Source organism: Cryptomeria japonica, chromosome 4, assembly GCF_030272615.1.
Source record: "Cryptomeria japonica chromosome 4, Sugi_1.0, whole genome shotgun sequence".
NCBI lineage: Eukaryota > Viridiplantae > Streptophyta > Pinopsida > Cupressales > Cupressaceae > Cryptomeria > Cryptomeria japonica.
Genome location: NC_081408.1, coordinates 465,575,569 through 465,598,520, shown reverse-complemented (window position 1 = coordinate 465,598,520; position 22,952 = coordinate 465,575,569). Strand labels below are relative to the sequence as shown.

The 22,952-nt window shown below is 38.7% G+C and overlaps 1 protein-coding gene across 4 annotated transcripts in view; it reads left to right on the top strand.

Moving 5' to 3' along the window:
* Positions 1-21,440, top strand: part of LOC131077340 (protein SEMI-ROLLED LEAF 2) — a 43,061-nt gene extending 21,621 nt beyond the window's left edge. For 2 of the 4 annotated variants that reach the window (XM_059219884.1, XM_058014824.2), the window contains 6 exons: positions 17,391-17,518; positions 17,913-18,110; positions 18,278-18,418; positions 18,506-18,634; positions 20,434-20,706; positions 20,830-21,440. In XM_059219884.1, coding sequence (XP_059075867.1) covers positions 17,391-17,518; positions 17,913-18,110; positions 18,278-18,418; positions 18,506-18,634; positions 20,434-20,706; positions 20,830-21,006 — 1,046 coding nt within the window. In that variant the 3' untranslated portion in view covers positions 21,007-21,440. The remainder of the gene's footprint in view (positions 1-17,390; positions 17,519-17,912; positions 18,111-18,277; positions 18,419-18,505; positions 18,635-20,433; positions 20,707-20,829) is intronic. The other 2 variants (XM_058014821.2, XM_058014825.2) reach the window with 2 other exon arrangements.
* Positions 21,441-22,952: the final 1,512 nt, after the last annotated feature.

Sequence of the window (22,952 nt, the reverse complement as noted above, 5' to 3'; positions counted from 1 at the left end):
CCTTGTTCCAACCCATGCTCTCAAGCGACGGTTGGGAGCCAGGAATAGTGCGAGGCTCAAAGTAGAAATCCAACCTAGATTTACGAATTCTAGGACCAATGCTAACACTCCCACTACCACTGGCAGTGTTAGGACCATGAGCACTAGCAGAAGCAGAGCTAGAAGCACTAGCATTTGGACAATATGGAGGCATGGAAGAAGGCCCTCCAACACAACCAATGGCCGCCAAATCCTCCTTTTGCTTCTTCGCCATTTCCTTCTTTTCTTCAAGTGCTTCAACTGCCACATAGCACTCACGTGTAGCCTCAACAGTTGCTAAAGTGCATGGTTCGACATCATGACCACGTACGCTGACAAGATGGTATTTTAATCTATACATGCCTCCATGGAATATTGTTTTGCAATATTTACACTTTGTCTGTCCTTTTTTTGCCCAGGAAAATCTTCATGATATTTCTAAGCGGGGTCCTTTCTGACTGGGGGTCTATAAGTACATTGTATGATTGTAATGTGAAAATTGAGGCAAATAAAAAAGTCAAGGTTGCTGCAATAAGACATTACTACAAATACAAATTTTTTTTTTTTGAGAATTTGTGCATTGTCATAAATTAATATAAAAAAAATTGTACATTTTTTTCAAAAAACTAATGTAGGTACTAAGGTAGGGTTTGTAAATTTAAAAAAAAAGAAATGTAGGGTTTGATCAAAATTTCAAACCCTACTTTTTTTTTTAAAGAAATTTACAAATCCTACCTACATTAGATTTTGGAAGAAAATGTAAAACTTTCAAATGAAATGAATAGAAAATGAAATTTTTGCTTACAAGAAACAAAAAAAACTCAAAAAATCAATCTTACCTCTTACAACAAGCTTGAAATGAGATGCAAACTCTTACTTTCTAACTCTTGATGCACCAAATGAAAGTATAATGCAGCCCCAATGTGATTTATGGATGAAATCTTGAGCTTTCTCCTTGCTGGTTTTCCTTCAATGAACCCTTGTTTCTCTTCTCAACTCACCTTTCTCCTCCTATTTTTCCAAATGAATGAAATGAAGTTCACTTTTAGGCTCAAAGCAATATAAACAAAAAACAATCAATTCAAAACATATTAGAAGTTGTGTTTTTTTAACTTAAAATTATATGCCGTCGGCTGAGTTTGGGAGTCGGGACTTGCCAAACTCGGCCAAAATTGCCGAGTCCGAGCCCCCTGGACTTGCCAAGGCTGACTCGACTCGGAAGTCGCCCAAACTCGACGATTTTTGGTGATTCCCGTTTCTCTGCTTGAAACCTTGGTTCTTCAAGCATACAGTATTATAAAGCTGTTTTTATCTCATATCCATTTAGTAGAATTACTTTCTTGTGTGTGTAGCTGGAGGATTGGTGCAAATTGCTTATTTTTTATATTTATGAACTAATCAAAATTAAAAAGATTGTTCTAGTCGGCAATTAAAGATTCAGTTCTCGAAACAGTGCTATAAATTCTCATAATTACTTAGGTGATAGACATCTAGGAAAATCTTTGGAGACTTCACTGGGAAAGTGATTTGTCAAGTCAGTTTCTTAATTATGTGATCAATTTGAAGACTCCAAGGTTTCAAAATGTCAGGTCTTGACTTGTGGATAAGCTCAATGGTTTGATGTGATATTGCTGGAATCACAAGGGGACTTACGTTGTACATGAATGCTTGAATGTTGCTGGAACTTGATCATTTGATATTGCAATCTTGTGATGCTTTCTCTCCTAAACTAATTTGAATTGAAAAAAGGACAAAAGGGGGAAGGGTTTAGGAAGATTAATCTACTCCTAGGAATGTAGGATGTAGCGAATGACTTGGTGAGACTCTACTAGACTTTGCTTTGACATCAATGAACAACTCCGCAAAGCTAGTGCAATCTTCTAAGCTAGTGCAATGTTCAAATTACCACCAACAACATAGACACCATCAAGACAATGCATATCAATGTGTGAATAACAATTGAAGTTAAGCTTGAATAAGGATTCTGGTTGACCACACGAGACAAGTTTACAATCAACAAACTGCTAGTAGTATGGATATGCAAATTTCACCATTAATCATCCACAAAATTTTCCATTCATCTAATCAACATTAAAGCAAATGAGAAGTAGAAACTATGCAACTTGTTGAAACAACACATTTCACCATATCTTCAATGAAAAGAGTATATTCATTTACAAGTCTTAGCAACAATTTCTTCTTCTCCTACTCTACTCGAACTTCTAACTTCTAACCTATCTATCCCCTAATTCCTAGCTCTTCTAACATTAGCCTTGACAAATGAGAGCACTGAGCCCTTATATAGAGGTCTCATTACAATGAATGGCACAGATTGATTCACAATCAATGACCAAAGTTGAAAGATAGAAACTCTAATTAGGGTTTGTTACAACCACCATTACATTGCCCAATGAGAGATGAGGATAGGTAAGATAAATAATATTTAATGTAGCACCACATGTCACTTGTTCCCTCCTTGAATGAATGCTGACTTGGTAATGGCGACTGAAATTCCACCTCAGTTTGCCTTGTAGACTTGGTCAATTTGTCTTGAACCTTATTCATGATGTTTGGAATTCCTTGTGATACTTTGCATTTCATCCATAAGTTAGGGAATTCTCCTTGAACTATTTCCTCCTTAACGTTCTTTGACTTTGAGATCCCTTGATTGTAGCTAGGTCGGATTCCTTGTAGGGCCGACCTAGTATATGGGTGACTAATTGGCCTATCAGCCTTAGTCACATTGATATGCAAAATTAAAATGTAACTTGTAAATTGGGATGACCCCATAATGGGTGATGTAACTTGTAAATAGGGCTGACCCTATAGTGTGCAATGTAACTTGTGAATGCATATAGGGCTGACCCTATAATGGGCGCCATTCTAAGGGCATATTATTATTACTATTTGTTTACCTTGTGAAGCCAACCTAAGGAGAATAAGGTGGCTAAAGCTCATATATACACAAAGTTCACTCATGCATTTAGGTAATTCAATTCATTTCACATTCAAGCAATCAAGTACTCAGCGAATTCTACTACAAAGCATTAGTGAATCTTCTAAGAGCAGTGAATTATTGTTTAAGGGGCAGCAAACTAATTCCTAAGGGCAGCAAACTAATTCTGAGACAGTGAATCTCCTCCATGACCAGCGAATCACAGTCATGATCAGCGAATGATCCCTGTGATCTGCAATTGATCTTCATGTTAGCAAATTCTCTTCTCTGATTAGCACATCATCTTCAGTCAAGGATATTGCAGATAAGTTTGCGCTAGATCAGATTTACATGTTGCTGTTCATACTACTGTGTATGCCTGATGGACGTTTTCACACATCGCCCCATTGCAAATGGGGACCCATGTTTTTTGCTTTTTAGGGTTTGTTTTCTAGGTCTTTTAGGGTTTTGTTAGTTAGCCTTTGCATTTTGAGTGCTGTCGGGGAGATCAATAGGATAGCAAGTCCGGCTTGAGTGATGTCCTGATCCTGAAATTTGGCTAAGTCTGGAATGTCCTGATCCTGAAATTTGACTAAGTCTGGAAACTGAAAAACCTCAAAAAACTAGATTTTGCAATATAACTCCTGGAGGTCTGAAACCACTCTCAAACATCCTGAAAGTATATATGGAATATAACTTAAAGTATAAGTGACATTTCCTTCTTTCTTATACTTAAATGTTATATTCCATTAAAATTGTCTTGATAGAGAGTTCGAAAGGTCAAATTTCGCTCCTGTCCTTCTCCAAGGGTCCAGAGCGAAAAGCGCTCCTGTCCCTCTCCAAAGGTCCAGAGCGAAAAGGCTTAGTGGAGTCATTCCTGACCTTGTTTGGACAAATTGAGACATCAAAGGCATGATGGAGGACAAAATGAACGTGATAGAGCATCCAGACTTGATTAAGGATGATGAAATGATGGAGTATTTGTCTAGAAAGGTAAATTCGCTCCTGTCCCTCACCAAGGGACCAGAGCGATTTTATTCATATACACATTTTTAGACCTTTTTTTGGACATTAACTTTTATTCATAGCATGAAGCAGGATGATATCTTCCCTAGCAAGGACATTTCATGGTGAAAAGTGAAGCATTTGGGCCTGGAGGACAAAATCGCTCCTGTCCCTCACTGAAGGACCGGAGCTTGAAATCCAAAATTGCCTTGTCCTTGAAAGATTTGAACGATTTCGCGAATTGAGAAGATCAAAGGAGATACATTTTATCAGTTGAATATAACTTGAAAGCGCAATCATGAGGAAAATTGACCCTAGAAGCAAAATCGCTCCTATCCCTCTGCCAGGGACCAGGGCGAATTTAAGTGATAGCTCCCGTCCCTCTCTCAGGGACCAGAGCGATTTTCCCTATAAGACAGGTTTTGGGCGAAGATCAAGTAAGTGTTAAGTTTGAGGCAAGCAAAGGAGGCGTAACGAGTCCGTTGAAGATAATTTGAAGATTGCAAAAACGCCAAGTGAAGCCCATATTGTCCTAGGCGCTCCTGTCCCTCTCCCAGGGACTAGAGCGATTTCTTCCTTAGACAAATCGCTCGCCAAGATGAAGCAAATTACATGTCAAGGATGAGTGAAGGGAAGCATAGCAGATCCATTGAAGATGGTTTTAAAAGTTAGCAAAGCATGATTGAGCCTACAAGTGAAGGTTCGCTCCTGTCCCTCACCAAGGGACCAGGGCGAACTCAAGGTTATTTAATATTCCCTCCAAACTTAAATCACTCCAAGCTAAGACACAAAGGGGCAATGATGTTTGGAACGCCTCGGAGAGAAAGTAAAGTATCAAAGACCGCAAAGGTGATGGAAATGCCCAAATTCGCTCCTGTCCCTCACCAAGGGACCAGAGCGAAAAGTTCAAGTGTGCCCAAGTTTAAGTTGCCACTCACATTTCAAGTGTTCAAAAGGGAGTAAGGAACATCATTTTACACCGTGAAGACAGTTGCAAGTTGGTATAAACAAGGATGAGCACAAGGAACAAAGGTTCGCTCCTGTCCCTCTCCCAGGGACCAGAGCGATATGGTTAGTATCCCTTATTCCTCCCATGCTTAGGCGCCAATATTTTCGAATTACATTAAAATGCCAAATTCGATAAAAATGTGAAAGATTTAATTAAATTGGTATTTAAAAATAGCGCATGGACATTCAATAATTAATTTAAAGCCTTTAAAAAATCGAAGTTTTTAATTACAAAGGCATTTAATTAATTATTATTAAATTAAATTTAAGAAAGGGAGCGCTTGGGTATTATTTTAATGTTTTTTGTAAGGTCGGCCCCCTCTTCTATTAAATTTTATTTATTTTTTTGGGCCTATTTTCCAAGTTGGCCTAGGGGCAACTATCAAGATGAGCGCCTATATAGTAGGGGTGTGTTGAGCATGTTAACCCATCATTCAATCATTTGTCCAAGTGCGATTTTGAAGGAGCAATAGAAGTGCGAAATCTCATCCAAGTAGAAGTGCGAGTTTTGATTCAAGAGGGAGAGCGAACTTTGTTGAAGGCTAGAGGTGGAGCGAATTTTCCTTAAAGCGTTGAAGACCCCAAAGGGTGGTGAAGTTAAAGAGGAGGCGCATTTGCTAGAAGACTTTGATCTTCATTTTGCCTAAGCAAACTTGCTTTGTTTTGCATCTTTTCTTAGATTTAGTTCTCAAGTGGAGGTGTGGCGAGATTCTCCTAGTCTCAATTTTGAATTTTGAATTTTGAATTTCAAGTGGCTTAGTTAAATTTAGGAAATGATAATTCAAAGATTTATCATGAGGTTTCCTAATTTAAAACTTAAATCCTCTTTCTAGTCTATATTTCCACGTTGCAAATCATGTTACTAATTTTGAAATGTTGTGTAGGTATCAAGATGGCGACTCCAAGCTCGAAGGATCTGCAAGTCGGATGGTTCTCCTCAAGGAAAATCAAGCCAGATCAAGGACGGTCTCCTCAAGGACGATCAAGCAAGGACAAGGGCGGCCTCCTCCAATCCAGCGCTTCAAGGCGAGGTACATCATCATCCTGCAAATCAAGGACACAAGAGGTTAGAACAAGGGTTCGTTGAAGAAGCAGATAGTTCCAGATGAATTAATTAAAGCTAGCTTCTCAACAACGACAAGTTGAATATTTACCAAGTTACAAGTGTCAGACGAGGTGGCATCCTAGTCATCACTTCTCCAGTCAGTGTGGTCCACCTCAGCATTTCCAGATTCAATGTACCTAACTCATGGAAGGTGGCACAAACTTCGATGTACCTACCCCGGCTATTCATTGGTGGAATTTTCTAGAGAGGACATGTGTCCAAGCAATACAATTTTATCATTGGTCAAGCATTAAATGTTATGTAATGGTTGTAACAAACCCTAATTAGGGTTTTCATTGTAAAATCTTGGCCATTGATCTCGAATTGATCTAAGCCATCGAATTGTATTGAGGGCACTATATAAGCCCTGGCATTTCATTTTGTAAAGGTAATTAGCAATAGTTAGAATAGTTAGGAATAGTTGGGAGCAGTTAGAAGATAGAGAGAGAATAGCAATTAGAGTAGAGTAGAGAGAGAAGGCAAAGATTGTTGCCAAGATGTTGTTGTAAAAGACTTGTAACTTCATTGAAGAAATGGTGAAATTTATGGGTCGATTCGACAATTTGCATGGTCTTTATACTTCTCATGTTTGATTTTATGATTAGATGAGTGGAAGAAATGTGCTTGATTGATGGTGAAATTCGTATATCCATACTACTAGCAGTTTGTTGATTGCAGACTTGCCTTGCGTAGTCAACTGGAATCATTCAGCTTAAGCTTAACTTCAATTGTCGCTTCTTCATCGATATGCATCAACCTGATGGTGTCTATGCCTGCAGTGATGATTTGAACATCATAAAGCTTTCCTTCGAAGATCGCACTAACCTTGTGGAGATGTTCCTATGATGTCAAAACAAGACTTAGTTAGAATTTCATCAAAGATCATTCATTGCTCTTACATTCTTAGTGTTAGGATTAGATCCTCTCCTCGCCCTCGTCTTTTTTCCTTTTTTCAAATCTAAGCTAGTGAAAATCCTGTGTTCCAGCAATATTCAAAGCAAATCAGAAGTTCAGGCATCAAATGTAAGTCCCCTTGTGATTCCAGCAAATCACATCATACCACAAAGAGCTTATCCACACGTAGAGACCCTACATAAAAGAACATTGGAGTCACCCTGATTGATCCTTTTTGCGACATCTTCAGCAATCAGAGACTTTATTCAAGAGAGGATAAGGTACCCTTGGGTATTTTATTCTGTGTATGATTGTGTACAAAATGCACGTCAACAATGCCCTAATTCAGTTTTATATTCTGTTCATATTGCTTCAAGTGGTGAAGCGAAGTTGTAAGACACATACTGATTACTGTCTAATATAAACTAAGATTCATTGCTGGGTTTTTCACCTCCAAGAGGGAGGTTTTCCTAGGGTATTCTTGTGTTCTCTGTGTTCATTGTGTTAATTTTGTTAATTGCTATCAGTGTGATTTAAAACTAACATGGTATCATAGCAGGTTTGAATTGATCGTGATCAGATTGTTTGATAGCAGTAAAGTCCTCACCTTCTTCAAGCAATTTCCAACATTCAACAATGGTGTACGGTTTGAAGGTTGAAGACAGGCTTGAAGGAGCTTCAAATTTTACTTCATGGAAGTTCAGAATTCTTTTTACCCTTGAAGAAATTGATCTCCTTCAATTTGTGGAAGGAAAAGATCAGCTTGACCCTGAAGATCAAGAAGAGAAACTTCAGTTCAAGAAGAATGCTATCAAAGCAAAGAAGATTCTAATTGACTCCGTGAAGGATCACCTAGTGCTTGTCATTTCTAAGATGTCTTCAGCCAGAGATATGTTTAGAACCTTGGAAGGCATGTATGAGATCAACAATACAAGCAAGGCACTTGCATTGAGGCAGCAACTTCATCAAGTCAAGATGGCGAAGGGAGAATCAGTCATATCCTTCTTCATGAAGATTTCAGAATTGAGAGATCAGCTAAGTGCCATTAGAGATGAAGTTGTGGACAAGGATTTGGTCATGTTAGCATTGAATGGCCTTCCTCATTCTTGGGAGCCATTTATCCAAGGCATAAGTGGGAGATCCAAATTTCCCAAGTTTGATTGCCTTCGTGCTGATTGCATCCAAGAGGAATCAAGGTTGTTTGCAAGAGGGATCATCAAAAGCTCTCATGGTGAAGACACTCATGTTCTTGCTACCCAGTCCACCAAGAAGAAAGGACAAAATTGGAAGAAAGACAACTTCAAGAGGAATAGAGATCAAAGGTCGGAATTTGCACCCGATTCAAAGAAGAAGAAGAAAGATCTCTCCCACATTCAGTGCTTTAGATGTGAGAAGCATGGTCACTTCGCAAGAGATTGTTTGTCAAGGCCGAAGTGACAAGGGGCAAACATTAATGAAGTCTCAACTCAGAAGGAAGCGGAAGACAACTCTAATGGATTCCTCTTCATATCAGCTTTATCAAGCAATGTTCCCACAGATAGTGATACCTAGTTGATTGATAGTGGAGCCTCTAGACACATCATCGGCTATCAAGAACATTTTTCAGATTTGGTGCAGAGGGAGTCTAATCTCCAAGTGATCATTGGAGATGATGCACACTATTCTGTGAGAGGTTTTGGTGCTACTTCTCTCAACTTAGATTCTGGAATCTCACTTCATCTCAGTGATGTCTTGTTCGTGCTGGGAATCAGGAGGAACCTTATTTCCATTTCAGCCTTGGAGGATAAAGGTTATCAAGTAGCATTTTCAGAAGGGAGAGTTCTTGCATGGCCAAAGAAATCCAACATCAAATCTGCTCGTGTGATTGGGAATCGGTACAAAACAAGCTTTCCATTCGTCCAGTTCAAGCTCTCCTTCATGACTCCTCCAGTTCAAGCGAGTTGCATAGAATACTTGGACATCCACACTTCCAGGCTCTTCCAACATTAGAGAAGATGGTTAAAGGTATGCCTAAACTTAGTCATGTTCATGATGATACATGTAAAGGTTGTGCTATGGGTAAAAACACTAAGAGTCCATTTCCTAGTAGTGAAAGTAGGTCAAAAGAAATATTAGCTCTTGTACATTCTGATTTGTGTGGATTTATGTATATAGCATCCCCAAGTGGATTTTTGTATTATGTAACTTTCATAGATGACTACTCTAGGAAGACTTGGATTTATTTCTTAAGGTCTAAAGAGTCTGATGAAGTCCTAAGTAGATTCAAAGAGTTTAAGGCCTTAGTAGAAAACTTATCTCGGAAAAGAATTAAAATGTTAAGGTCTGATAATGGAGGCAAATACACCTCATGTAGTTTTCATGATTTCTGTATTGAGACAGGGATCAAGAGGGATTTCTATGTCCCTTACAGCCCGCAACAAAATGAGGTTGCAGAAAGAAAGAACAGATTCATTGTTGAAGCTGCAAAAGCTATGATTCATGATCAAGACCTTCAGAATTTTCTATGGGCAGAAGCTTCTAAAATAGTTGTGTATGTCCAGAATAGATGTCCTCATCGGATACTGCAGAATATGACTCTAGAAGAAGCCTTTTCAGGGATTGAGCCTGGTATCAGTCACTTGAGGATCTTTGGGTGTTCTGTATATGTTCATGTGCCTAAAGATAAGAGGACCAAGTTGGAACCTTCTGGCAAGAGAGGAATATTTGTGGGCTACAGTGAAACCTCTAAAGCCTACAAAATCTACATTCCAGGTTAGAGGTATATAGAGGTTAGCAAAGATGTTACATTTGAGGAAGATGTTTCATTCAGAAAATCCGAAGGTTCATGCATGGAGATAGATGTTGAAGTTCATGAAAATCCTCAAGACATGGACACTGATCATGCTCTTGAGATTCAGAGGGAGTCTACCGAACCTGAAGAAGATGATGATCTAGTTGAGCCATTGGATCCTACTGATGGGTCGAGAGATATTATTGTGAACCGAAAGAGACCTCTTTGGGCAAGGAACACTGTGCAGGAGGCAGAAAAGTTTGCAGCACTTAGAGGCACATTCAGAGAAAGCAGAAGACAACAAAAGTTCTCTTATGTTGCATTTGTTGGAAATATGCCTCGAATTCTCCTGACCAGTGTTCGGGTTGATCGGTGTAACTTACCCCGATGGAACAGCTTGTGGGAAGGTATTGGGTTGTGGACTTTTCCTATCGGTGTAACTCTGGCTGATGATCCGATGAAGTCGCCTTCGGCGATCGAGTTGTCATTGGCTATCAGTGGAACAAGTTGGAAGCTACGCCGATGTCCGATGAGTTCGACTTCTTCTGACTTGGAGTGCATCGCTCATCGGGGAAACAGTTCAGGGTATGTGCCAATGACCCGATAAAGCTACTTTAGGTGATCGGGATTGCTTGTTCGTAGTTATGCCGATGGCTGATGGAACCTTCTTCCTGTGATCGGTTAACAGGTGAGCAAGTCCGAGACGATCGAACTATTGTCGCTATACCGCTATGGCGAGATGCACGAAGGTTATCCATCGCGGCTTGGCGACCAAATGGTGGGACCCGGCAAGAGAGAAGCTTAGGCAAGTTAACGAGTGAGCAAGTCCGGGATGATTGGACGATTGTCGCTATACCGCTATGGCGAGATGCACGAAGTTTATTCCTTGCGACTTGGTGACCATGGTGGGACCCAGTGACAAAGAAGAGCTTCATTCCGGGCGGTTAGTGAGGCCGTGCTAAGGTGGCAGGGCAGGGACCCCGGAGCTAATCAGGGGGTGCCACGTGGCGAAGCGCAAAGAGAGATCAAGGAAGATCGGACGATCGAGGTAGTTGTTTGGTTGTCTTGCCGATGACCCGATGGAATTGCCTTCGGTGATTGGGGTATCATCAGAGATCGGGAGAACTGGTTGTTTGCTACACCGATACCTGATGAGGTCGCCTTCGGCGATTGGGTTGACTAGATGAAAGTTACGCCGAAGTCCGATGAAGTCATTTACTGCTGATCGGATATCGGGGTAACTTTTCAGTTCTCGTTTTGATGGCCGATGGGGAAGTATCCAACATCGGATGGTCGCCTGGACCGAAGTCCAAAAGACTAGTAGGCGGATACTTGGAATGTTTGTGTCGGCGTATTTGAATACGAACCGACCCGACTTCCGGTTGAATGTGGGATAATATGTTTTCCACGAGTTCATGAAAGGACATGTTGTTACTCGACGGTTACGTTCCAAGGCCGTTATACAAACTGACAGAGGAATGTTTGGTTGGACAAATGGCGGTTGCTAGAGATGTAATCGATGAGCAAAGCAAAGAAGGGTGTGCATGAAGGCTATGTGGAGGTGATGGTTTTATAAGTAGCCAAGTCGATTTGTCTGTATGGGGTGAGAACAAAGTTCTGAGATCAGAGTCCGGAAAAGAGGATCTGATAACTTTATTGTAATCGTGTTGTTTACTGAATAAAGTGATCTCTCTTTGGTGGTGGGTTTTTTACCCGTAAGGGTTTTCCCACGTATATCTGGTGTCTTTCTCTGGTGCTATTTTGTTTGGTTCATCTTAATCTTCTGTCTATGTTTATTTTAATGTACTACAAACTGAAATTGAAATACTTCCTTGCTTGCTAATCCCCTTAGAATTGACGATAGGAGAGCGTTTTTCGCGCATGGCTTTCCGTACAGCATTGATGTATAACATTATTGAGATTGAACCTTCCAGTGTTGAGGAAGCCACGAATTAGCAAGTATGGAAAGATGATATGTATGAAGAATATCAATCCATTATCAAGAATTATGTTTGGGACATTGTGCCTAGACCTAAGGGAAAATCAGTTGTATCCTCTAAGTGCCTATTCAAGATTAAGCATGCAACTGATGGAAGCATTGAGAAATACAAGGTTAGATTGGTGGCTCGTGGCTTCTCTCAAAAGAAGGAATAGACTATGAGGAAACCTTTGCTCTTGTTGCTCGGTACACTTCCATTAGGACCATCATTGCCATTGCAGCAACTAAGGGATGGAAGCTACATCAGATGGATGTGAAGACAACCTTTCTCAGTGGTGTACTTGAAGAAGTCTACATTGAGCAACCTGAAGGTTTCTTGATTCATGGGAAAGAGTCTCATGTGTGCAAATTGAAGAAAGCATTATACGGTCTAAAGCAGGCTCCTCGTGCATGGTATGAAAGAATTGACAGCTGCTTGGTGAGCTTGGAATTCTACAAGAATGATGCTGATCCAAATCTCTACTTCAAGGTATTCAATGGTTAAGTTTTGATCTTAGTTCTTTATGTTGATGATTTATTTCTTACTGGGGAAGATCATCTTATCCTTAGATCTAAGAAGGAGTTGACTTCATAATCTGAGATGAAAGACCTAGGACTCATGCATTTCTTTCTAGGCTTGGAAGTATGGCAAAGGCCAAATGAGATTATTCCGAGTCAAGGGAAATATACCATTGATATCTTGAAGAGGTTTGGAATGTTAGATTGTAAGTCTATGTCTACACCAATGGAAACTAATTTGAAGAAGTTAAGTGAATTTGCAACTAGTTCAGATCTTGTGGATCCTACTATGTACAGACAATTGACTGGATCCTTGATGTATCTAGTTAACACTAGACCAGATATTTGCTATGCAGTGAGTGCACTTAGTCAGTTCATGTATGAACCAAGGCAGATACATCTAGTTGCAGCCAAGCATATCTTGAGATACTTGCGTGACACAGTTGGATATGGCTTGAAATATTCTTCTAGTGTAGACCTGAATCTGCAAGGCTATTTTGATTCTGATTGGGCAGGGAGTGTTACTGATCGAAAGAGAACCTCTGGTTGTTGCTTTAGTTTGGGATCTGCTACGATTTCCTAGTGTAGCAGGAAACAATCTTCTGTAGCATTGAGCACCGTAGAGGCAGAATATATTGCAGCATGTGTGGCACTTCATGAAGCAGTGTGGCTTCGGAAGCTCCTTGCAGGATTGTTTGGACAATCATTGTTGCCTACAGTTATTCATTGTGATAACCAAAGCTGTGTGAAGCTTTCTGTCAATCCTGTGTTTCATGACAGATCAAAGCATGTGGAGATCAAGTATCACTATATTAGAGATATGGTGCAACGGAATGTGATTCAGTTGAGGTACATCAACACTGATGATCAGACAGCTGATATTCTCACCAAGCCTCTTGCTCGAGTAAAGTTTGTGTACTTTCGAGACATGCTTGGAGTTGTGGAGAATGAAGCCCTAGCTAAGAGGGAGCCTCAACATCAGTGATTTCTTGAGATGTACTTTAATGCATTCTTCTCTGCAAGAGAAGTTTGAGGTGCAAGCCCTTGTTAATGAATTCTTCTCTGTGAGAGAAGTTTGAGATGAAAGCCCTTGTTCCACCCTCTGCGAGTAGGTATGGTGGATCCACCCTCTAGGAGTAGCCATGGTGGATGTCATGGGAGAAATTCCATGACCTAGCACTTGTGTTTATTCACCCTCTGGGAGTAGCTATGGTGCACGTCATGTTGAGATGACAACATCACGATTCCGTGACGGGCACTTGTGTTTATTTGTTTTCCATCCATGGGATTAGCCATGATGGACCCACCCTTTGGGAGTAGCCATGGTGGTTGTCACTATGTGACTCAGATATTGAGAAGGACTCCTCCCTAGCTAAGAGGGAGTGTTGATGTTTGTAGCTAGGTTGGATTCCGACTAGGGCCGACCTAGCTTATTGGGTGACTAATTGGCCTATCGGCCTTAGTCACATTGATATGCAAAATTAAAATGCAACTTGTAAATTGGGCTGACCCCATAATGGGCGATGTAACTTGTAAATAGGGCTGACCCTATAATGTTCAATGTAACTTGTAAATGCATATAGGGCTGACCCTATAATGGGTGCCATTCTAAGAGCATATTATTATTATTGTTTGTTTACCTTGTGAAGCCGACCCAAGGAGAATTAGGTGGCTAAAGCTCATATATATACAAAGCTCACTCATGCATTTAGGTAATTCAATTTATTTCACATTCAAGCAATCAAGTACTCAGCAAATTCTACTACAAAGCATCAGCGAATCTTCTAAGAGCAGCAAATTATTGTCTAAGGGGCAGCGAACTAATTCCTAAGGGCAGCAAACTAATTCTGAGACATCTAATCTCCTCCATGACCAGCAAATCACATTCATTATCAGCGAACTGAATCCATGATCAGCGAATGATCCCTGTGATCTGCAATTGATCTTCATGTCAGCAAATTGTCTTCTCTGATTAGCACATCATCTTCAGTCAAGGATATTGCAGATAAGTTTGCCCTAGATCAGATTTACATGCTGCTGTTCATACTACTGGGTATGCCCTAATTCAGTTTTCTATTCTGCTGTTCATATTGCTTCAAGTGGTGAAGCAAAGCTGTAAGACACATACTGATTACTGTCTAATATAATCTAAGATTCATTGCTGGGTTTTTCACCTCCAAGAGGGAGGTTTTCCTAGGGTATTCTTGTGTTCTCTGTGATCATTGTGTTAATTTTGTTAATTGCTATTAGTCTGATCTAAATTAAGATTGATGTAATTCCTACTTCATAATGTGGAATCTCTGGCGCTCATGTCTTGGATCTGTCTTTCCCTCATTTGTTCACCATCATGGTGAAGTTTTATTCATGTTTGAGCTAGTCCTCGTGTTTCCTTTTTTGAAATCCTCTTCCCATCCTTGAAATGTTGATCTTCCTCATTCGCATTTGTGATGCTGTCCTTGCAATATGCTTGTAGAGTCTTTCTCCAAATCGTACCTTTATCTTCTTGAATTTGAACCTTGATTCCTCCTTATAGCATTGAGTTTCTTCATTCTTGCATTTCTCTTGCTTGCCCTCTTGGAGCTGATTCTTCATCATTTTTTGCTTCAAAGTGTTGAGCCCTTGGTATCCTTGCAAGCTGCATCCTCTTTCACCTCAAGCCTTGATCATCGTGCTTCCCTTGTAGTAGACCTGGAAAACAAACAAATATTGAATCAAACACTTATGAGATAAACCTTGTTCCAACCTCGGTAGGAAATCGATTCTTGTAGGGACTAATTCAGTCCTTGAAATTTATCACTGTCTTCACGATCATTTTCTTATGATGGAAATTCAAAAGTCATAGGGACTCCTTTCTCTTAGCAAATTTCACTTCATTTTGATGCCTTACCCTTGGAGTGGAGATTCAATCTCCATAGGAACTCCTCATTCCTCATGACTTATGCTCTTCCTTTGTAATTCTGCCCTCGAGTGGAAATCCGACCCCCATCGGGACTCATTGTCCTTGAAAATTTAGTGTTGATTTGATCACCGTTTGATGGAGTGGAAATTTGAACCTCATAGGGACTTTTGCTCCCAACTCTTGTCCTAGCTTGTGATAGGTAATTCAAACAATTAATTTTCCAGAATTAACTTAGGTTCTGATTTCAACTGATTTTCAGACTTATTAGCTCTCTGAAATCAGAAATTCGAAATTATGTAACATAATTCTGGAAAATTCACCTCCCACAAAAACCTGATTTTCAGACTTGAGAAAGGTCTGATTTGAATGTGCAAGTCTGAAAATGCCTTTCAAAACTCAAAAAATGAATGGTATTGCAACCCAGTTCGCTGTCTTGAGTCCGATTTCTGAAAATCGTGTTTTAATGGCTGGAAGTGATCCTCTTCATGGTGCAATTCATAAGTTTGGAACAACTTGTGTCCGCTGAATCTGAAAATGATACGTTTTAGCCTGAACAATGATGTTTTTCCTTTGGGAATGATAGCTGGAAATGTTGTCTCAGCTGACAATGATGTCTTCAACCAGGAATGGCACCTCCTTTCAATGCTGCAAATACCTCCAATGGTGGCGCAATTCATGCCTCAAGCAAAAATCGCACCCCCTCTCCAGCTATAGTTATCTTCAATATGTCCTCTCCCAGCTCACTTGGAGTTCGATCAGCAACTCAATAATATAATAATGCTGGCTGGAAGTGTGATTTTATTCAACATTTTACCTCTAAATTTCACCACATAGTGAATGTGGGATTAAAAAGCTCATTAACCAGCCATGTGGAAAATCGCTATGCATTGGGACAATTAAATTTGTCTTTATTTTCATCCTTGCTTGTCCATCAAATGGAATGGTGGAAAATTGTTCCTTATAGGGACTAATTTTCACTTGAATCATGCTCATTTTGCCTTCAAAATTTCATTTAACCTTGCAAGGGGAAAATCGATGGCCATCTGGACTTTGTTTTTTAATGAATTTCAACCGTCACTTTGCAACCCTACTCCAAGTGGAAAATTGATGTCCATCATGACACCTGATTTTCATCATTGATTCATTTTCCTTTACATATTTTCCCCAAGGGGAAATTCACCCTGCATCGGGACTGATTGTCCTTTCAAAATCCTCACAAATTTTAGTCCAATGCCTCCTGGTGGAAAATCGACCTTCATCTGGACTCAATGTTCTTGTTGTTTTTGCATTATTTGATCATTTTCCCTCAAGTGGAATGTTCATTTGGTCATTTTACCTCCAAGTGAGAAAACGTGCGTCATCGGGATTCACTTTCCTTATGCATTTTTATTCTTGTAAGCCTGGTGGAAAAACAACCTCCATCGGGACTCATTTTGCCCTTTGTTTTGTCCTGAGTGGAAATTTCCTGAATCATCCGGACTTTCCACAATATCACTTGTGAACTCATTCCTAGAGTGGAAAAACGACCTCCATCGAGATTTTGTCCATTTTCATCTTCATGGCTTAGTGGAAAAATGCCTCCCATCGGGACTTTATGTTTTATGCTTTAACTGCTTGGTGGAAAAACGTTTTCCATTGGGACTAAGTTGATTTTCATACTTTAAAAGCCCAAACTTACCCAATTTCATCAATTTATGCAATGGAAATTGTATTTCCATCGGGACTTTATGAATTTTCCCACTATTTGAAGGGTGGAAAATAGAAGTCCATCGGGACTTTGTGCATTTTTGGGTTCATCTCACCTCTTAGGAGTGGAAAAACGACTCCTATAGGGACTTTTAGCATTTTCACACAAAATTTGCATTAGTTTGCAACATTTTCGCTCTCGCTTTAAGGAAAAATTGAAATTCAACACTGACAAGCTAAGGCGACTTGACACTTAGGATCATTTAGCAAATTTAACATCCATTTGCATTCTGACTGACACCCTCTCATAAGCAAAGGCTAAAACTAGGAAACTACTGCTAAACTAAGACAACCTAAGCAAAAAAAACCTACCCTAAAAAGTGAAAAAGTGGGGGTCCCCATTTGCAATGGGGTGATGTGTGAAAACTTCACAACAATTCCATAATAGTAAATCAGATCTGCCTTTGCAGATTAATATTGCTACAAATGGACAAATCTAATTTATAAATATGTAAGGCATTTTAGATTTTTTTTGTGGGGCAGATTACTTACTGTTGCATGTCATTTGTGCAGGCTATTTACGACCATGTTGCCGCAGATCTCTTCTTACAGTGGCTACATCAATGCTCGTTTTTGCAGCCAAAACCTACAATTGCCCCTCTCTTCTTACATCTGTAAAGACAACACTCAGAGATAAAACGGTTTGTGTTCTCTTACATTACTATTCTTCTTTTGAAAACAACCCATATTAAGGTCTGTTTTGTATGTTTGATGAGTAAACTATTGTAGAATCTCTTTCACTGCATTATGTAGTCCATGTCAGGGACTGAGGTGAAAGAGTGTTTCATGTGTTATAAGGAGATAGTGTGTTTAAAATTGAATTCCATGTCATATCTCAAGCCATTTAATGTGCCTCAAAGACAAGAATTGCTTGATCTTTTATATCATTTTGAACTTGAACTGCTGTATTCATGACAGTGTTGAAGTTCTAAACTTTTACTAATCTAGAAAAACAATGGGGACAATCATGTCAAACCATGAATTCACTTTAACAATCTTGTTACTGTTTTGCTGCTTTGTTTTGTTGCGAACCAGATGGATCCTTTTTTACAGTTGATAGATGATTATAGGCTCAGGTCCAATTCCACTCCCCATGAGATAAAAACTGCATATGGTTCAGATGAGGATAATGCTGCTGCATTGAAGTCTCTTTCAGTGGTAACTTTGAATTCAGATCAGTCAAGAGAATTCTTAGTATCCTTGGTCATCAGCAATCTAGGAAAACTGTCAGAGGTGAGAATGTTTGGAAATCACTCAAATTTACTATGGCATTTGGCGTGCATTTTTGTTTGATTATTTCTGTTTTTTTGATGATATGCATAATGAAAGTTCCTCAAACCCTTCTATAGCAACTCATGTGGGATGAATCGATTTGTATTGATGAAACTTTAATTAAGCAGGGGGAGTCTTCTAGCATGAGGAAAGAACTCCTACAGAACTTTTCACCTGATGATGCATTTGCTCTAGGAGCTCAGCTATACATGGAAACACCTCGGCCATGTTCTCCATTCAAGACAATCGAAAGTTCATCTTTTCATGAGGTTGTCTCCATTCTTTGGGATGTATACTGTTTAAGATACTGTTGTTGAAAACATGCTAACACATTATGTGGATCTGGGTGTAATCAGCTAGCTCCATCAACATTCATGGCTGAGGAAGATACGGTAAATGAATCATTTGGAACACAAGTGAAGACTACAGATCATGTCGCTGTGGATGGTAAACACGTACTCAGTGTTAGTCAGCTACTAGAATCGGTATGCTCCATACCTTCTAGTAATTCAGATCACAAGTAGTTTGATTTTTGTTTAAATGAAAGTGCTGTTGTTTTTAAGTTGAGTATGACAACATGGCTTTTTATGTGCATATTTTTTCTCTAATTTGCAAATATATAAACATATAGAGATACTGTTGTTTGAACTTAAAAGATAATTTCATTTAATTAAATCACTTTCAAATTCAATATCATGATTTTTTATTCAAATTTAAGGTTTACCTGATATTTATCCATAGCCCTACCAGTGAAAGTTGTGTTTGACTGGAATCATTCAAACCTCACCTATGAAATATCTGTGATTTAATGCATGACAACTTGGCTTTTTGTATGCATATGTTTTCTCGTATTTGCAAATGTATATAGACAAATAGAGATACGGTTGTTCTGACAACTAGAGAATCTCATTTGATTAAATAACTTTCAAATTCATGATTTGATTTTTTAATTTACAATTGAGGTTTACCTGATTTCATCCATGGCTCTGCCAGTGACAGTAATGTGACTGGAAAATATCATTTGAACCTAATGTATGACATGGTGTGAAGGAACCATGAGCTTACAATTTGCCCTTTGCACTTAAGAAGTGTCAATATTATATAATACAGATAGCCAGATCCATGAAGCAATTGACAACATTTTTTCGGAAGTGTTCTTATCAAAGGATATATGTAGCCTAATGTTGGAACTAACATTTTTTTTCCAGTGTTTCCTTTTCTAATGTTATGGACTATGGAAGCCTAAAATTTCTGACCATAAAATTGTTGACTAGTCATGCTTTTCCAGCCATTAATGAATGTGTGATGTACTGTTCAAGGACAACTTGATGTAGACAATAATTTTAAAAAATTGGATGACATCTGTTATATTGTTTGGATTTACAGGCTTTTAAGCCAGGTACATTGGGGACCATGGGGTAAATTCATAGATATATGGGTGCACCTCAAAATGGACACACCTAATGCACACCTGTACCCTCTGTGCATTCATTTTCATTGGTGTCAACTGTTGATTCTTCTTTGAAGAAGAGTGCAGTGCAGAATTAAGCTAAGTAGATTTAGAAAAGGCTTTTGTCGTAAATGGTTAAAACACAGATTCTATTGCAGGCCAAAAGAACTAAGGTATTGTTTTGGGATAAGAGGAAGGATTGAAATCCACACCTGGGTACATATTATTGACTATGGACATGACAGAAATCCACATATTATCCAGTAACTTAGTATTGAAGTTGGGATGCAGAAAACACATCTTAACTAGCAAAACGTAGAGTTTATGCATGAGTGTGGGAATGAAACAGGATTTCAACGGCATTTTTGGTCTAGATGCACAATAAAGTCAGGTCAAGACTGACAAGTTAGTGCTACCAACTAGTGAGTTGAGGTCATTCCCAAATCCCAAAGCTATTACTGTTGAATGTAAAGTGGACATGTGCCATTTGTGAATAACGTTCGGGGCTGTCAGTTAATGATATTGTTTCATCATGACAAGTCTCTGACTGTTCACACATTTGTGGCAGTAGAGGCAATAAAATAGAATAAATGTTTGCATGTAGCCGATCCCAACTACTGAAATAAATTGCTTATATGTGTTGAAAATGGATTGTGGAAAACATGAGGAAGGTAGGCTTGCTTTATGCATAAACTTTAAATCACTACAGGTTTAATAAGTAGAGATTTCAACAAGTTCTAGAGAGAAGAAAATTTAACTTACAGTTATTGTGTATGCTTCTCTGTTATATATGTGAACTGGAAGTTCTTAATTTTTAGTATTGTATTGTGTCAGGTGGTCTTGCTTATCATTAGGAAGACAGCCTCACGTTTGAATTGTTGGCAGGTTCTTGACACTGCACGCCATGTTGCAAGTATTTCTGTTTCGACTACCCCTGTACCTTACAATGAAATGGCAAGCCAATGTGAGGCTCTAGTAATAGGCAAGCAAAAGAAGATGTCGATTCTCACGAGCTTCAAGAGAAACAAAGATCCATTGCTTCCTTTAACAGAAAATAATGATTCAAGTATACCATCTATGAATGAATCCATTCAAGAACTCGCTAAGGTGGGTGGCTGAAATTAATTATTAACTTCTGTAGTTTTTGTCCTTGCTTGGGCTTTCTAACAGAATGAGAAGTCAAGTTCATTCTCAAGGATTTTTAATAATTAGTGCTAGAGGTGTTTGCAGATTAAAAACGATTCAGTCCTTGGAGAGAAGGCTATTATGAATGCTGGCAAGCCACTATGGTTTAATATGTCACCTGGCACAATACTTTTGCCTCGTGAATATCAGCAATCTTTTCAATCTTTCAGGCTACCTCCGTCTAGCCCATATGACAACTTTCTTAAAGCTGCTGGCTGTTGACATTCTCCTGAAGTATTGTTTCAAATATATCAGGTTCAAAGATATGTGTTTTATAATTTTCTACAGGGGAAATGCATGCCGTATCCAAATTCAAGCATTGGAAGAAAGATGTATTAATTTTCAGGAAACCTGCAAATATCAGAGAGTTACTCATTCTTTTGTAATTATATATATATATATATATATTGTATTATTGGGTTTTTTTATTGATTGCAGGCTAGCATCCAAAAGAGAGAGCAAGCAATACCGTGCTTAGTTTGAAAAGAAGCTCTATTCACATTTTTTATGAAAGGAATTTGTTGATTCGAGTCTAAAGGATTTGTGTCAACAATGTAATACACCTTTTATTGACACTGCCTTTTTAAGGCAGGAATTTTGTATTTATCCAAAATCTAAACAATCCAGTCTTACCAAAAAATAAGATTCTTTTTAAATTATCTCTTTAACAATAGCTTATTTGTTTGTTTGGCAAGTACTCATTGACAATATCCAACTTTAGTTACAAAGGATACACCGATAGGATGTGTGAATTCTTTTACTGAACTGAATGAATTATTTTGATTCCTTAAACAATGAAGTAAAGCTAATTTTATCCCAATTAAGTAAAACTAAATTCTCTGCACTCAAAACATCTTAAATAAAAGTATTGTTTATTGGTCATTCTCTCCCATTGTCTTCTTCAAGGTCTAATTAAGTTGTGACACGATCTATAAAGGGTATCGAAGTTTTGAAGTAGGGATAAAAGAGCATTAACATTAGCTAATTTTATTATGTACAAGAGGTATAACCATATTTGTTAGATTTCGTTAGTTTTACTTTGATCAAATTCTAGAGTTCCATTCAAGATAAGTTGATGCCATTTTGATTTTATTAATTATATAAATGATTCAATGTTTTTTAAAATCCACTTATCCTGAAAGTTATGCATGATTGTGTTGGAATAAGTTGTATAGTAGTTGTGATTATGCATATAGTATTTAGAATAATGCTAATATTTCTTCCATATATCAATTAAAACATTATCAAGTATGTGACATATGGGATTGGTAGTTGTATGCTTTAGAATTTGCAATCCTATTTAACATGTGTATCAATTTTAAAATAATTTTTTTTCATAAATATTAAAGAGCATGGAAAAACAAGGTATCTATTGCATATCACATTTAAAAATAAAATACATAAATATTAACCTCAAAGTGCACAAATACAATTTTTTTTTGATTAAGAAAACAAGGGTGTTGACCTTTAATACAACAGTCTGTAGGCAGCAAGAGAGACAACCAAACAGGAGTGCAAACCTCGAACCAAACAAGGTCGGACAGGCCAAGAGAAAAAACTTGTCTAACTAGCAACAACCCAAGACCCAAATCAAGGATGGGAAGAAACACTTGAGCCTTGACAAGAAGGGGTTTGGGGGAGCGGGGAAGACTTCCTCGTCTACCCGCGACAAACCACAATCCAAACAATACTATCATTAGGACCATCAAAAGAAAGATCAAGCGGAGAAGACCTTGTACGGTTACAACCAGCAACGCCAACACCTCAAAGTGCACAAATACATTTTTTTTTTGATTAAGACAAGGGTGTTGACCTTTAATACAATAGTCTGTAGGCGGCAAGAGAGACAACCAAACAAGAGTGCAAACCTCGAACCAAACAAGGTTGGACATGCCAAGAGAAAAAAATTGTTTAACTAGCAACAACCCAAAACCCAAATCAAGGATGGGAAGAAACACTTGAGCCTTGACAAGAAGGGGTTTGGGGGAGCGGGGAAGACTTCCCCGTCTACTCGCGACAAACCACAATCCAAACAATACTGTAATTAGGACCATCAAAAGAAAGATCAAGCGGAGAAGACCCTTTACGGTTACAACCAACAACACCAACAGACATTGTTACAATTTAAGATTTAATTTGTATTTCCCAAACATGTCAATTTGTACAAG